The sequence below is a fragment of the Lampetra planeri genome, chromosome 33 (assembly GCF_965212315.1).
Source record: "Lampetra planeri chromosome 33, kcLamPlan1.2.h2, whole genome shotgun sequence".
Lineage (NCBI taxonomy): Eukaryota > Metazoa > Chordata > Hyperoartia > Petromyzontiformes > Petromyzontidae > Lampetra > Lampetra planeri.
Window position 1 is genome coordinate 4957362 of NC_136139.1, and position 16536 is coordinate 4973897.

The 16536-nt window shown below is 47.1% G+C and overlaps 1 protein-coding gene, 1 long non-coding RNA gene and 4 other non-coding genes across 7 annotated transcripts; 5 read left to right on the forward strand and 1 right to left on the reverse strand.

The window, feature by feature from the left end:
• The first annotated feature begins 2252 nt into the window (after positions 1–2252).
• Positions 2253–2325, forward strand: TRNAT-AGU (transfer RNA threonine (anticodon AGU)). Its single transcript has one exon. It is a non-coding gene; the product is annotated as a tRNA-Thr (tRNA).
• Positions 2326–2532: 207 nt separating this feature from the next.
• Positions 2533–7372, forward strand: LOC144729639 (uncharacterized). The gene is made up of 2 exons (XR_013587739.1): positions 2533–2880; positions 5094–7372. It is a non-coding gene; the product is annotated as an uncharacterized LOC144729639 (long non-coding RNA).
• On the forward strand, positions 3110–3182 carry TRNAT-AGU (transfer RNA threonine (anticodon AGU)). The gene has a single exon. It is a non-coding gene; the product is annotated as a tRNA-Thr (tRNA).
• On the forward strand, positions 4143–4215 carry TRNAT-UGU (transfer RNA threonine (anticodon UGU)). Its single transcript has one exon. It is a non-coding gene; the product is annotated as a tRNA-Thr (tRNA).
• On the forward strand, positions 5141–5213 carry TRNAT-UGU (transfer RNA threonine (anticodon UGU)). The gene has a single exon. It is a non-coding gene; the product is annotated as a tRNA-Thr (tRNA).
• LOC144729638 (serine/threonine-protein kinase Nek2-like) lies at positions 5916–15821 on the reverse strand. Of its 2 annotated transcripts, none has more exons than XM_078610045.1 (9): positions 15236–15821; positions 12882–13099; positions 11655–11895; positions 11035–11117; positions 10227–10353; positions 9660–9894; positions 9362–9416; positions 8593–8678; positions 5916–6935 (listed from the first exon to the last, which is right to left on the reverse strand). In XM_078610045.1, exons 1-9 carry the CDS (start codon positions 15329–15331, stop codon positions 6664–6666), a joined length of 1413 nt encoding a protein of 470 aa, XP_078466171.1. In that variant the 5' UTR covers positions 15332–15821; the 3' UTR covers positions 5916–6663. The 2 variants fall into 2 exon arrangements, with proteins under 2 accessions (XP_078466171.1, XP_078466170.1); XM_078610044.1 differs by having other exon boundaries at positions 5916–6938.
• Between the last annotated feature and the right edge of the window lie 715 nt (positions 15822–16536).

A 16536-nucleotide genomic window follows, 5' to 3' on the forward strand; every position in this document is an offset into this window, starting at 1 on the left:
TGAACATCCTGGTGACCTGTAAACACGTGGAACACCCTGGTGACCTCTTAACACGTGAACATCCTGGTGACCTGTAAACACGTGGAACACCCTGGTTGCCTGTAAACACGTGGAACACCCTGGTTGCCTGTAAACACGTGGAACACCCTGGTTGCCTGTAAACACGTGGAACACCCTGGTTGCCTGTAAACACGTGGAACACCATGGTGACCTGTAAACACGTGGAACACCCTGGTGACCTGTAAACACGTGGAACACCCTGGTTGCCTGTAAACACGTGGAACACCCTGGTTGCCTGTAAACACGTGGAACACCCTGGTGGTCACCCAACCCGATAACTAACCAGGCCGAAGACTGCACTTTCTGGATAATTTGGTTATTTTGATAGTCGAATACATTTCCAGATCAGACTATTAAAGTTGCATATAATCTCAGTTTGGTTGACAATGCAACCAATGGCCTAATGATATAGTTCGGAGCGCAACATCAAAATCAGAATCTTTATTTATCCCGGAGGAATCCGGTGAGCAATGACGCTGTTTTTTCACAGACGTGCAGTTGTCACAGATGTCCTGTGCAAATGTACATAGCCAGGCACGAAACCCGCTTAGCTTTCGAGGTATGATGAGATGGGGCATATTCAGGGTGATGTGGTCGTAGTTTGAGCCAGAGGATATACTACACACATGGGGCCACCCTGCCACAGACTCCATGTCGGCATGGACCCTTATTTGGTAAGAGCGGGTACAAAAGTCATGGGAACGTTTTCATCTGGGATTGCATATGTGGCAACGGGCCACGTAAAACTGTTACGCGCAAAGATTCATAAACTAAACTCGTGGTTAGTGGTGCAACAAGCACTCATCAACAAAGAGCACCCATCACACTTAATTAACATAATTAGCATAATTAACACTGCCGTATAACGGAAACATATGTAATGTACTGACCTACGAATATATAGATCTAGATCACAATTACTGTATACACATTCTTCCCCAAAGTAAAAAAAAATTCCAATATTTTTGTGTTATTGTTTTTCCTGTGACCAGCTGATTCTTTTTCGATTGCTGTTATGACTGATCCATTAGCACTTAGGTTATGATGTAAATATAAAGGTGCAGCCGTGAAATAACTCGCTCACACCACTGTTGGCAGAAGGGCCTCCACTAGAGGGAGGTGTCGAGAGTATTTGGCCTACTACTCCATGCTGGCTTGAGATCTTGGAAGAGGTGGGAGCACCCACACTTTAGGGGCCGTCCATAAATGACGTCACGCGATTTTGGACGATTTTTGCCTCCCCCACCTCGTCACACGGCGTCACAAAAAGTCAGCCCCCCCCTCAAATATGACGTCACAAAGCTCTGCCCCCCCTCCCCCCAAAAATAAAACATGCTTCAAATCGCTTTAAACTATTGTCATTGTAGTGCGTATTTAATGCGGCGCTGCACTCTGATGTTGTAGGAGAACACGTTTATTTAAAAGTCTATTTAATTCTATTTATTTCAAGTTGCGCATTTTGATGTGACGTTACATTCTCACCCCCCCCTCGTCACACATCGTCACAAATGTCTGATCCCCCCCCCCCCGAGGTGTGTGACGTCATTTATGGACGGCCCCTTATCTCACCACACACAGTACCAGCCAATCGACTCAGATGCGTATACCATTGTATTATACTGCTGTGCTACTTTACCGAAAGAACCAAGAATATGTATCCCTGCAGTCACGAAAGCTTTAAATCAACAACCATGACAGCATTCCTCTTGACTTAACACTATAATAGTAAATTTCAAATCTAGATTGACTAACACATTCCTGCGGAGGGAGCTGGTAGGAATGTTGGGTTGCTCGGTCAATGGCCAGGGTCAACGGCGGCGTGGTGTATTCCGCAAATATGCCTGACTGTGAGGGCGGGCACAAGCCGGCGTGAGTAGGTTAAACGTTGAGTTTCATAAGGGCACCACGGGGTGACCAGCCCCTCCCCACCCACCCAGCCCCTCCCCACCCAGCCCCTCCCCACCCAGCCCCTCCCCACCCAGCTCCTCCCCATCCTCCCCTCCCCACCCGGCCCCAACCCTCCCATTTTTTGATGCACGACGGACGGACACAATAATCCCCTGTGGGCTGGTGTAACCAGGTTCCTACCAGTATAATAGTTGTCACTGGCTAACACACACACACACGCATGTGCTACCACACACGCATGCACTACTACATACGTGTGTACGCGTGTGTGTCGGTAGTGCCGCGGCTCCATAGCTCAGTGGTTAGAGCACTGGTCTAGTAAACCAGGGGTCGTGAGTTCAATTCTCACTGGAGCCTACAAATATTTTTGTTAATTGCGTGAATGTTTTTTTTTCCATTATTATTACTTAGGAACCCAGCGACTCGAGTTCGATTCCTTGCTCACGGAGGGAACAACAGTGACGATGATCTTAAACTGGTTCCTGGGTCTGACGTCGGTGGAATCGGCCTCTAATATTAGTCTCACGTGGTGCTGTGTGTAGACTTGGCCACTAGGGAGAAAAGCGGCCAAGGGCGCGCGTTGTTGGTGACCCACCGCCGCCTCGTGTGTCGTGCCTGGCCTTCATAGGCGCTGCAGCGCTAAACAGCACTTTCCCCAAGACTCTGTGTAGGCTGTAGGGGGGATCTTTATCTTTGGTGCTGTGCGTGGTGGGACGCGGTAGTTAATGGTGGTGCGATATTATCCTGGCCAACACCGGGGACGAATATCTGCGCCGGTCCTGGGCCTCCCCTAGGTCGACTCGGCCTCAAATGACGGTACCGAGACGGTGTGTGAAAATCGCTACTGGGGAGACAAAGGCGGCCGGGCACGGCGCTGGCCATCCACCATCACGTGTGCACTCGCCCCAAAAAGTATTTTGGTTATACGGGGGAATATTCTGTCTTGTGCATTGTGTAGCGTGCTGTGCAGTTCACAAAGACACCAGACGATTGAGCACAACGTTAAAAAACGATGTTAAACATTTTACGGAAGTTTTTAACGATTTTCAACGTGTGTATATTTTATTTTCACCGCTGCTGAATGTTTTGTAGTGAACGCGATTCACATATAAATGGGTGTGGGCAGCGATACGTATCACGTGGCTCCATAGCTCAGTGGTTAGAGCACTGGTCTAGTAAACCAGGGGTCGTGAGTTCAATTCTCACTGGAGCCTTAGATATTTTTATTTATAAATAAGTTACATTTCAGATGTATATGGCTTTTTTTAATTATGTGTTACGAATATCTGTTAGTGGGCTGCATACGTTTACGTTGGCTTTACTGGAGAGGAATACGTTTGTATGAGATATGAAGCGGTTGAAAGCTGTAGGCTGATTCCTGCACAATGATTGCGCAATCAACCTCTGGTTGAGAACGTTTTGGAGACCCACATTAAAACACGTTTTTTGTATTTTGATAGCAATTCATTTTTTAACAAAAATTACATTAAACTATATTTCAGCCAATTTTTTTTATCTTGTCCTTCAAGAGCATTATTAAAATTTACACTAATCACTTAACCCGTGTCAAATACTTGTCTTAATGTAATCTGCAAATGGGTAACTTTTATACATTAATCAATATTTATTTTTACTGGAGGAATCCGATTTGCTATTAAGCTCTTTTTCATCGATGTCCAGTAAAAGGATGGTACGTCACCTTCCTTTGACTGACGAGTTAGGAGTTTTCACTTCCTAAATAACATACCTGTCAACCCATTATCAGTGCCCACCTTATTAAAGACCAATTCAGGACCTTATTGGTCACCCCATTCCCTTAACATCTCAACGTTCATCCAACACAGTCCAATCACAAGGGAGAAACACAAATAGACTCATTTTTTTGCCTGGGTTGAAACGGCTGTACGCCGTATGGACTTGAAAACTCAATTTCCCTGTACAAGAATACAGGTAAACCGTATGGGTTGACAGGTATGCAAATATGTGAACCTTCAGGTGAGTCAGCATAACAAAACATTGGCAACAAAGAAATTCTGTTAGGGTTGCTGACGTGTCCGCAGTGGACATTTACATGCTGGGCGTGGCTGGACTACATAGTTACACAGCATTGTGCAGTGTACAGCGTTTGTCATCATACTGTTATATAATGATTTAGCAGCATCGGTTACAGGAGTGGCTCCATAGCTCAGTGGTTAGAGCACTGGTCTTGTAAACCAGGGGTCGCGAGTTCAATTCTCGCTGGGGCCTTCGTGTTTTTTGATCATTTAAACTTTTTTATTCAATTGCCGGACATGTTAACGCAATCTTTGCAACGCGTCCAACGGTCGTCAGCGTATTCATTGGAAACAAATTTTCCCGACTAGGTTTTTGTTGATGTTTTACGTCCTGGAGATCCGTATTGACACACTGAAGTCACACAGATTTGTAGCGTCTCGAGTCAGCAAGCCACTTAAATACTGCCAAGTGGCTGGCCCACAAAAGGCCAACGATATTTAAAAACTGTTTAATTTAACACTCGGTGAATGAAGTTTATCACCAGTGTATTTGTCAAAGGCTTCCTGTGGCCTGTTGGCCAGGTTTGTGGCAAAATGTTTTTTTGGTATTTATCAGGACAAATTACGTTTTCCACCACTGGCAGTTTTGCACCACTGGCATCTGGCTTTTTTGGAGAGGTGTAAAATTGTTTGCGACTTGGTAATGGTGGTCGAGACTTACGACAGAGTGCCAGCCAAAGGAGTGAACAGTTCTGAGAGGATGTCCATGAAAAGTGAAACAATGAGATCAGCTTCTGTCCAGGAGCTAGATGGATTGTTAAATCACAGGATCGTGACAGATGGTCATGGCTTGGGGAAGTCTTCATCCAACAGTGGACAATAAATGAATGGTGACAATGATTAAGAAGGGCTTCCATTGACAGCTTTATTATAAATCCAAAACTTTTTAACTTTCACAAATAGTTTTGGCTTTCCTATGTCACTTATTGCTGTCTTGATTTAATCAACCACTCAGAATGTGCGGCCACTGATATCAGTTGCCACTTAAATTTGTCAACAGGTGGCACTGCTCAGCTTGTCTCCACTATGGATTTGTAAACTAATTGGTTGTTTCTCGTCCAACACAAACAGGTTTGGCGAGACTTCAAAAGCTACGCTGAGAGGCACTCATCAGGCAAGGCTCCATAGCTCAGGGGTTAGAGCACTGGTCTTGTAAACCAGGGGTCGCGAGTTCAATTCTCGCTGGGGCCTTACTTTGTTGCTTTTGGTTTAATAAAAATTGTGCATCTAGTATGAACACATTAAAAGCTTTAAATTCTAGATTTAAATTTCGATTTAAAGCTTTCGTGACTGCAGGGATTCATCTTCTTGGTTCTTTCGGTAAAGTCACGTAGAATGGAAATAAATCAAAATAAAAGAATTCTCACGACGTTTCGGCCACAACGCAAGCAGCCGTCCTCAGGTGAAGAACAGGTCTGTCGGAAAGACAGCGTCTGAATGGGCACCACCAGGCTTGGCAGCGTATATTTAAGCTGGGTTGGAGGGGGGAAGGGGCGCCTTGACAAAGGATTTGAAGTTATCGTGACTGCAAGGATCCATACTTTTTGTTTTTTTCGGTAGTCACATAGGTTACCAAAAAAACCAAAGAGTTTAAAAGCTTTAAACTCCATTAAATAAATCATTACAAGCACGGTAATAAATTAGTCCATAGGTGGATGAGAACATCTCCATGCTGTCAGTCGTCGAGGGTTGTTTGACCAAACGTTACCACCACTGGTCAGTGGAGGGTTAGTAAAAGGTGAAGACAGCACAGGATCGGTTCAACTATCACTCAGCATTGACGTCAGCCGCAGTCAGGAACCAAACCACGAGTGCCACACAGCTCCCTTCCGTTGTAGCCTGAACGATATACTGATCATTTTTCACCTAAAATCTGTTGCATCAAAAGCCAGGTAAAATAATCACGTTTATTTTACAAACTCAGTGGATTTGGCAAAAAAAATTACATCCAAAACTTAGCATTCATTCAGCAAGACAGCTGTTAAGAGCGTAACAAAATGCAAGCAGGTATAAATCAACATACTTTTTAAGCAGCGCCTGCATTTTATTCTGTAAAAATATAAAATCTACATTATAATTTGATTTAAATATCACTCAACATTCAACTCTACATCAATTCAGCAACTACGAATGAAACGTCATCATAATCACACAGTATTTACACAACTAGATATGCAACTGATTCTCAGCTGAAAATACGTGAATAAAATGTAAACTTGCTGTAATTTCCAGTATTTAAATCAGCATTGGGCTCTAAAGTTGTTTAACAATAAACGAATGCTGAAAAATGTGTCCACCGTCAGTCCCATACTCATTAACACCAGTCTCAGTCCATGACCTCCAGTTACCCAGACATGGTCCAATTCGAGGCAGAATGTCTGCCAGTCAACGAACAGCACCCACAAAACATCCACAGACCACCTAACCACAACAATTTCATTGCATGGGAGGTGACTGGCCGAATTGCAAACTCAGAACCAGGGTTAGAATATGGAGGACCCAACACTCAAAATGTACCGCTAAACCCCAGTTCTTTGGTACCTTTGACTTTAATATCTGTAACTTTTGATATTCCCGCTTTTGTTGCATTTTATCGACAGCGGGTGGTGTCGTGGAGGCCGCGGCCGTTGCCGGCACCGGCTCAACGCATGCCCAGCAGCTGCCGGCTCTTGAGCTGGGATTCCGCCTCGAGGTATCGCAGCTCGCGCGTCCGCAGGTTCGCTGCCTGCAGGCGCTCGCGCAGGGCATCCCCTCGTCCCACCGGTGCACGGCACGGCCCCGCGAGCGACACGACCGTTGCCACCGCTGCCGCGACCGTAGCCGTCGCACCCACCATCGGGCCGGTGTTCTCCTTGCTCTGTGCGCCATCTCCCACAAACTGCACCTTCTTGCGTGCTAAAGAAAACTCGCCGTCTGCTGGAACAAGGAGGGGAGGGTGAGCGCTTGCGTGAGTTTGTAATCGGACACCCGTGATCGTGTTAGTTTGGCACTTGTGGTTGTTGATGTGTGAATCAACATCACTCGCGTCACCAGTTGCCACACGTGCAGTGTTTCGGCATTCCCCGCGATTCGACGAATTGCTACGTTTTGGGCGTTACGATTCCATCCAGGAGTGGATACTGTTCTTGCCTTGTTTGCAAAGTCTCATGGAATTGCAGGTCTCCTGATTTTTATCTCATTTGGTTGGTCTCATTTGTACCATTAGCCCAAGGGTAATGTTATACATTTTCTTTCCCCCTCTGTTACATGCTGAACAGTTATATATTCAGAGAATGCATTTGGCTCCGGGAGACCCAAGTGAACACTTTATTTGTTATAGTCCAGTGTTAATAAATCTCTTTTCTAACGAATTGTTGTGAATGCATAAAAGCTTACACCATTGTGCAGTACTTTTGCGATGCTGCACGCTGACCGTAAGCTATAGTAAAGCAATACATGTTAAGTGGTGGAAAAACACAAAATATACCTCAATGAAAGCACAGTGTCAGTGCATTCATCAGTTCTGAATCGTATCGGGGAGGGAAAACTGCGTTTAATATTGTTTTATACACACAGCCTTCGTGTATGAAATATTTACAACCAAGCCATATAAAAAGGTAACAACTTGAAAGATATTTATTAATCTGCAGTATTAAAAACGTCCGTTTTCATTTTAATGAGACATTCGCAAACGCAAAACGGCAACGCCAACTACGAAAAAAGTACAACCTTTATTAATAACAATAAATATCAGTCACGTTTCCATGCAAGTTTGAGCAGACCATTATTGCAGACGCAAAATCAACTTCGTATTTACACGTAACCATGCATTTTTGCGGCGCTCACACGCGCTGAATAATTCATCACTAGCTGCCGTGCCACTGCACCATAATTAGCCGTGTGGACAGGGTGATTGTTGTTTGAAAGAAGCGATTAAGGCCAGCACGACTCATGGTGCGATGTGACCAGGATCACACACAACCCTGCTGCCTTTTGTCAATCCAGTGTTGATAGTCACATTCCACGAGATACTCACTTAGAGCCGAGTTGATCTAGAACCAGTTAAGATATTATTCGTTCCCTAAGTTAGCTGTGGCAAGGAATTGAACGAAGCTCACTGGGCATATTGCAGAGTGTGCACAGGACTGCATCACCGATCCCCATACACACACACACACAGACATAAAGACCCCCCCTATTGGGGGCAAATGAGCACCTATGAAGGCCGACGCTTCACACAAGGGCACGCTATGGTCAGCACCACATGCAAACACACACACTCAGGCGCGCATACACAAAATAAAGATTCCCCCGTATCGCCACAAAAGGCGAGTGCTGTTGGCGAGCCCCTATGCTACCAAGCACTTATTTGTGTAAAAAACTATTGGGGCAAGTGCTTTTAGCGAGCACCTATGAAGGCCGGTAAACCACATGAGGGTGGGTATATACACACACACACAGACACAAATCGTCGCTTGTCGGTGCAGCGCGAGCCATCACGCGAGGTTCATCTTGAAGCGGGCAGCGGTGGCCGCTCGCCACTGCCGCCTGGGCTGCGGGGGGCTGGTAGCGCACAAGCACCCGCAGTTACCTGGGTTCACGAGCTCGGCAAGCGCCGACCCCGGTGCCGGCACGCAGCAGCCCGGCGCATCCAGCTTCAGCGCCAGCTCCTCCATCCTGTGCGGCGACGGCACGAGTCGGGGTACAACGGAGAGACCGCGCGTCAGAGCTGCGGTACCGGCATCGGATTTCCAGACCACAGAGGCCGGTTGCGTAAAAATGTCTTGGGCCATATTCACGTCTTGGTGAATGTTCCTTTTGGTCTAAGAGAAATGCTTCTGTATTTTTCCAAACTTTTTTTTTTTACAATTGTGCTAGTGGCATCATGTCATTAAACGGAGGGTCCATATGGTACTCTCAAGAAGCAAGGCTTCACGCTGTACGTTAAACGTTACGGTTAAGTAGATATCATAGAACCGCTTACGAGATCCTCTCAAGTGACCCTCTATACCTATAAAACACGAAGAGGGCGGTTCGTTCACAACTGCCACAGGCTTCAGTCTCTCTCTCTCCAGCTACCCACCTTTCAGGGTTCTTTATTTAACCACGCGAGAGCTGTTTACAAGTGTGAACTCGTTAAACCACTCAATCACACTCCTTCATTGATTCAAATCAGGCCTTGGAGGTTTATCCCTTGCATGTGAAACTTGGGTTGACAAAAATTCGTGAACACGCAGTCGTGTTTATAGCAAACGGTTGCGAGTAAATTTCCCAGTCTGAAATGAGACCTAAGGCATGGAATGGCGCATGCTTGTGATCGTGAAGGATGTCATGCTTTATTTGATGTCCGCCTTTCCTACCTGGATAGTTTCTCGTCAGCCAGCCTTTCCCGCAGACACAGTTCCTTTTCCCGTTCTATGAAAAACAAACCAACTTACAAGTGGAAAATAATGCAGTTGGGATAAAACCCAATTCACAGCTAGAACATTTCTTCGAGTATTTTTTTACCAACAGGAGCATCGCATTTATACGCTACATAAATCCAAATTCCAGCGCATTTTTACAACTGTACAATCCCTTTGTTGCCGCTCTGTAAAAAACATTTGCTATGGGGCTACTGAGCCGATTCTTGGAGGAAGCTGAAACGGACTGGCTCACGTTCCAACCGTTCCTCCCGCTCGCGCAGGGCTTGCTCCTTGGTCTGGAGCTGCTCCTCCTTGCGACGGAGGTCTGCCACCAAGCCCTCCTCCGCAGAGGGGCTACCGCCAGAGCGCCGCTCCGTGGTGGGGACCCCACGCGGCTTCTCGGGCGCCGCTCGCGCCTGCTCTTCTTCCAGCACCTCCGCCAGGAGGCCGTACTGCATGATCTGCTCGATGGATGGCCGCAGGTAGTCCTGTGGCCGCACGCACGCGAACACGTGCACATTCATTCTACGTCGATCCAGACTCATAACTATTAGAATGCTATCCCACCCCACCCCACCACCCCCCCCCCCCAACCAACTGTCACCGCAAAGAAGTGTCCACTGCTCCCATTGTAGGAGTAAAGGTACTCCTACAATGAGAGCTAACTTTCAAAGCTATGCATCTCATCTGTTTTGTCAAGACAGTAATCTGTCGCGAGGTTGTATTACAACGTGGACAATGATCCAGTTCAATCGATCGCAGCCTCGCCGCTTGGTTTTCCCTTCTGGGCAACACGGTCCCCTTGACGTGCGAGATGCACCTTCAGGTTGAGCATCTTGGAAATTATTTCGTTCAGCTCGTCCGAGTAGCGGTAGGGGATCCTCCTGAACTTCCCTTCCTTGATCTTCTCCGCCAGCTGCTTCTGGTTCATGGCCGTGAACGGGGGCCTGGGGGCGACAGGAAGCTGTATCTGTGGTGGCGGTGCGGCATTGCCAACTTTGCTGTTTAGATAAATAAAGATAATCCATTCCAAGGTGCAATACATCACACGCTTTTCATTATTTCAATTGTGCTATCGGCATCATGTAATGAGAAAAAAAGAATCGGTTTGGAAATCTTCCACAAAGCAGTGCATGCCCTCATGGTAGGTACCAGTCCCTGGAAAGTGGCATCGCAGAACTACGTTCGAGATCCCTTCAATGGCCTCTTATCCACACTCGGGTGGCTGCACCTCCTAAAGCCTGCCCCTCTCGCAGAAGTGTCCGTCGCATGGCAAAGCAAAAAATTTGTGTTTCTCGGACAGCTGTAAAAATACAAAATCAAGCTAAAATCTAAAATTGTATTTAGTTTAATGCAGTCAATGATGACCAGGATGAGACCATCTCGATAAATTCTATAACCTGGATTAATCATGGGTGATCAACTCAGATTTCAACCCAGTATCTCAAGTGCCAAATCAGTGCTGACAGGTAATGGAATCTCTGAGCAACCTAGCCACGTTTGAGGCCCGACTTAAAACCAGCCAAAGACACGCATGACTCAAGTTCTCATGAAACATGTTTGGCTTCCACGCTGCACTGGTGGTGGTCGATTTCTCACGCAATTGGCAGCCTGCACACCGTACTCACACCAGTGCGCAGAGCTCGTAGAGCAGGCAGCCCAGCGACCAGATGTCCGACTTCTCATTGTACGACATGCGGCTGAACTGCTCCTGCAAGCACACAATCCCACGTGCGCCGTCGATAGACGGAGGGGGTCCGTGGGGCAGCCCACGGAATCCCTCGTGAGGATTGCCGATTCTGACAAACTCCAAGCAGGTTTGCGACAACTGGTCAATTAATATTGACTATTACACCTAGCACGGTTGGCTACGTAAGGTGCGAAAGAAGTTCAACATACATAATATTAATTCTTACGGCCATGGTATCAGTAACTGAATTGTGGGGGTAAGAATCAATCCTTTTCTATTCATGCAAACTCATGCTATTTTTAAAAGGATAATGGTTTACATGAACTAGACCGAACAAACGAGACAGAGCAAGACAGTTTAGGTGACATACGTCGAATGAAAAGGGCAATCGAGATGCAACGAGACAAAGCAAATGAGGCAGTACAAGGAAAACGAATTCTTAATCGAAGCGTGAATGTGAATCGTGACAATGTTTCGTGGAGAGAGTGAATTGCCACACACCCGTCAAACACGGCATTGAATCAAGCGCGAATAGTGGTGGGTGGCCGTTAGCCGTACCGGCGACATGTAATAGGGCGTTCCCACAAACGTCTTGGCGAAGCTGGTGTCATGCTGGAGGATGCGCGCCAGCCCAAAGTCTCCGAGCTTCACGTTGTGCCGTGCGTCCAGGAACACATTGGCCGGCTTAAGGTCGCGGTGCAGCACCGTGCGCCCGCCGGCCGTGCGCCGGTGGCACTCGCGCAGCGCCAGCACAAGCTGCGCCAGCACCCGCAGGACAAACTCCTCCTCAAGGAAGCGCCTGCAAGGCAGCGTTTGAACGGGGACGGCAAGGGTGACGACACGGTTTAGCGATAGGTAAAAAAAAAGACTCACTAAATACATTGTCCAATTGTCAAAGCCATTGTGATTAAATTCTGTCCATTTCCCTCAAGTGTCTTCATTTCCCCTTCTGCTATCGTGCCATCTAAATTCCATTCTTACCTGTGACTTTCTACCAAGCACTCCCTTGCTCTAAACAATCCCTCTCTTCTTTAAACTCTCCAGATGCACGTGCCTGCGATTTGAACATCTATCATGAGACGCGATCGCATTAAAGACGCTTTATAAATCCAAGACGTGATTGAAATGTAAAAAGCTCCTGCGAGGCCATGGCAAAAGAATAACACCGGCAGCTAGGGTATGGCAATTTGAGATGTGAAAGCAGGCTCCGCCGACTCTTGTCGATAGGCTTGTACCGAGTCTCTCCCCCAGTAACTTGAACTGTCACGGTCCGCCAGCATGTTTTAATTCAAGAATCCATTCCTTTTTGTCTCTTTTTTGCTGTCCCGTTAATTTGTATCGATCCCTCTTTCTTTTTTGTTCGTTTGGATAGTTTTATTTGTTCCATTAGGCTAAATGGAATGACAAAGCAAAACACCGAGTCAAGCTGGAGCAATGCAATAAATACAGCTAGGCATGTAACTATTACCCACCCTACAATAATTCCTTTCAATAAAACAATTTTTTTTAAATGTCCTCTATTTTTTTTCCATCAAGTTCTGTCTCATTTGCTCCATTATCCTTCGGACGTTTGCATATCATTTGCCAATAGGTTACATAAATAAATTAAACAGTGGAGTTTTACTCACACGATTTTATGCATGTATTATGAGCAAAATGATCGATCTGAATAATCTGAGAATCGATTTTGCCTACTTGGTGAGAACCAAACAAGTGGGGCCTCCATCTTGATTTTGGGGACCAAAGTTGTCACACATTGGTGAGCAAGCGTGCGAGTGAGCGTGCCTGTCACGACGGCAGCGGGAGATGAGGCTGGCAAGGTCCCCGCACTCGCAGTACTCCATGACGATGTAGAGCGTGGTATTGCTGCGGTCGATGATGCGGTCAAAGTAGCGCACGATGTTGGGGTGCTTGAGCTCGCGAAGGAGGTTCACCTCCGACACCAGCATCTGCTTCTCGGGTTCTGACATGGTGCCGTAGTCCAGCACCTTCCACACCAGCACCTGCCAGACGGGCGGATGGTAGTGGAGGTGAGCATGCCCAGAATCCTCGATCAAAATACGGCAGCCAAGCCAAATAATTAAGGGAGCCCGAGTTCTCACAAAAAAATCGTGGCGAACCAACAGCCCATGTCATGTGGCTCCTGGACAAATGAGACCTACCATTTTGAAACAGCCTGAAAAACAACATTTAGCGTGCATGTAAATGTAACTTTTTTCGCACCGTACGTAGCCAACCATGCTGAAGCTAAGTATTTTCAAACTGGAAATAATGAGTGTCTAAATTTAGCCTGCTCAGCCTCTTCTGTTACTGAAAGCACCTCCTACGGTAACATAGGCGACTGAAGTATGCGCAAATGTGTGCTGGTCGGTCAAACTTATTTGAAAGTCCCATACGTAGGGGTTTTTACTGTACTGCTAAGAAAAAAAAAATTCTATGATAATGCTTCTGGCAATAGCTTCAAGGTAGCTTTTTTCCCCATTTAACGATCCTTCAAAGTTGTATAAGGGCATCCTGTCACAGCCATGTTGTAGGAATACAAGATGCGTTTTTCCCCCATTCACCTCAAATTCCAAAACTAAAATAACCAATGTTAATTTAATCACCATCGAGCAGTGGATTGAGAATAACCGTCAATAATCACGATTTCCAGCCACATTAATTCAAAATAACTATATAAGCAATCAGGTTACACGTAATTGTTTTCTTCTTGTTGCCATGAGAACGTTGTAAGCGGATATGCATGCATATCCTAACAAAAAGACCGAGTCACTGCCATAATACCTTTAGAAGAGTACAGTATTGTAATCATGGCATTTATTTTATTCAGTAAAGCCACACTGAGATTCAAGACTGTAGGATTCGTGTGGGAGAAAACCGGAGGAACCCCACCACGCAAATACTCAAAACTTTGCAAAAGACGGGTTCATTAACCCACTTGCTGTACTGCCATATCCCGGCCACCTCTCAGCGCAAACAGCTTTTTGGAGATTCACAAATCTCTGCGTGAGCCGTCAACCCTGGCCTTTTGAAGCGTCGCTTTGGTAAGGCACTCATAGCAACAACCACCACCACGCCTGGCTGCTGAACAATTTGGTCCGTTTCAAGTTGGCAGTTTACGGCGTGGTGGTGGGGGGGAAAGCTTTAGTCCACCACCGGATTTTCAAAAGGTCAGCGCTTTATTAATTTATTTTCTGTATTTAATTGCTAACGGCGCTGCAGGTTTATTTGCGTTTGACACACACGCAGCCATCCATTCGAGTGGGAGTTTCAACACTTGGGCAGCCAGGTGATCCGCTTGGGGGCCGTTGGTTCCCTTTAGTGCAGTGGTTCTTCACCTTTACTGCAGACTTGCACCCCCCCCCCCCCCGTTGGGTTCTCAATCGTAAAAAAAAATGTTAACAAATTCGTAGGTTTGATGAAACAAAGTAGTTGTAACTCATGTGCCCGTGCTTAATTCGTGTTTCAATGATTTACGATTCTAAATAAATCTGTCAATGTCTCGCACCCCCAGAAAGGGCACCTTACACCCCCAGGGTGTAAGTGCACCCCCGCGTTCAGAACCACTGGTTTAGTGGGAGCAACTGAATAATACGGAACATCGACCCACCTTGGCTGCATTGTTTGTCATCCATGAGAATGCGGAATTCCCACCACTGCCCAATGAGAATGGTGCCTGCCAAGGTGTGAATTTGAGCAAGGATGCACTTTGAATGATACTTATTTCTGAGACTGATCTATCAATACATTACTTAAGTGCAATACTACATCACTTAAACAAAATCAAGTTTGCTGAGCACAGGAATAAACAGTACTATTGAATGTGTAATAGTAATCCATACATTTCTGGAATCAAGTAAACTTAGAAGCGCTTGGGGAAAGAGGTGGAAGGGAATTTCGAAGCCGGGGTAGTGACATGTCACGTTGCAATCGTCATCACAAGCAATAATCTATCTACTGCTGGATGAAAACCTCGACACCGCCGTCGCCATCTCGCTCACGGTCGTGCGACACTTTGCAACGCACAGACAGACTCCACGACTAATAAACAATCCACCACGGTTGTTGACAACCATTAGGTATTGGCCTTTGAATTGTGTACAAGTGGAACACTTAAATACTGAACGAACCCGTCTCACCTTGCCGTCCGACTTGCGCCGGATCTTCTGACACTCGCCGTAGGAGCCCGTCCCGATGGTGTACATCACTTCATACTCGTCCAGCTGCGACGGCATTGTAGCCTCGTTCTCTTCTCGACAAAGACGTGAAACAGTTTAACTACTGGCTGTCGGGTGATAGTAATTAGGGTCCGGGTTAAGCCTCATACCGTGGGGGTTAAAGACGGAAGAAACTTGATAAAATAATTTAGATCTGCCCTCGCCAAACCCAGAAACTGAGAACCCTTCGGGACCGAGCCTGGTCCAGACACGCACCGCAACCGGTCGCTGAAGTTACTGCATACAACAGCTTCGCGCGGCTTTACCCTTCTAGGTTGAAAACAAACAAAACAAAGTGCTTATTTACGAGCGACCGTTAAACGTCTACTCAAGACGAGACAACCGCCACACATACCCGAGGAAATCAAACGAGATACGCGAGTTATAATGAGAACGAGGGGGCGAGTGTTAAGCAGCGCATCGGGTCGAACCGCACCTCGCTCGCTCGCTTCCTTCCCGCCGGCCCCGACTCCACGTGCGCGCAATTTCAAATCCCGCCTTCCGACAAAGCCAGCCCTCTGATTGGCCGACGGGTGCTGAGCACGTGACGAGCTTGCCGGGCCACCCTCACCCCCCATTGGCTGTCGCCACTTGACAACAAACGGTCGCTGCCGGGTTCGCGCGCGCCACTCCCGCCCCCGTCAAACAAAGCGGCCCCCACCCCTCCCCCCGATCCCAACCGTCGCCTTCAGTGACGCGGATTCCACGGCAGCCATCTTGGGTAGGGGGGGCATGAACCTCCCCTCCATTGGCTGTCACCACTTGACAACAAACGGTCGCTACCGGGTTCCGCCCCCCTCGCCAAACAAAGCGGCCCTACCCCTCGATCCCAACCGTCGCCTTCAGTGACGCGGACTCTCTTGGTAACCATCTTGGGTAGGGGCGTCACACACACACACCCACCCCCCCATTGGCTATCGCCACTTAACAACACGATCGCTGCCCGGTTCGCACCACCCCGCTGCCCACGCCAAACAAAGCCCCCACCCCCATCCCAACCGTCGCCTTTAGTGACGCGATCTCCACGGCAGCCATCTTTGGTAGGGGAACGACCCCCCACGAACTAACCCAAAAAATCCTCCAAGTATTATGGACCCCCCTCCCCCCCATTGACTTGTATCGGGTGACGTCACGACGGCATAATAGTAAGAATATTTATTTATATACTGCAGGAGAAGGAATCCAATGAGCTGTAAAGCTCTTTATTCACACATGTTCAGTCA

Excerpts from the sequence above, each read along its gene's own strand:
- LOC144729638 (XM_078610044.1), bottom strand. The coding sequence starts at position 15,331 with ATGCCGTCGCAGCTGGACGAGTATGAAGTGATGTACACCATCGGGACG. Across the intron at positions 11,896-12,881 it reads TCCCGCTGCCGTCGTGACAG|GCGCTTCCTTGAGGAGGAGT; the intron begins GCACGCTCACTC and ends GCTGCCTTGCAG. Across the intron at positions 9,417-9,659 it reads GCGGGAGGAACGGTTGGAAC|AACGGGAAAAGGAACTGTGT; the intron begins GTGAGCCAGTCC and ends TGTTTTTCATAG.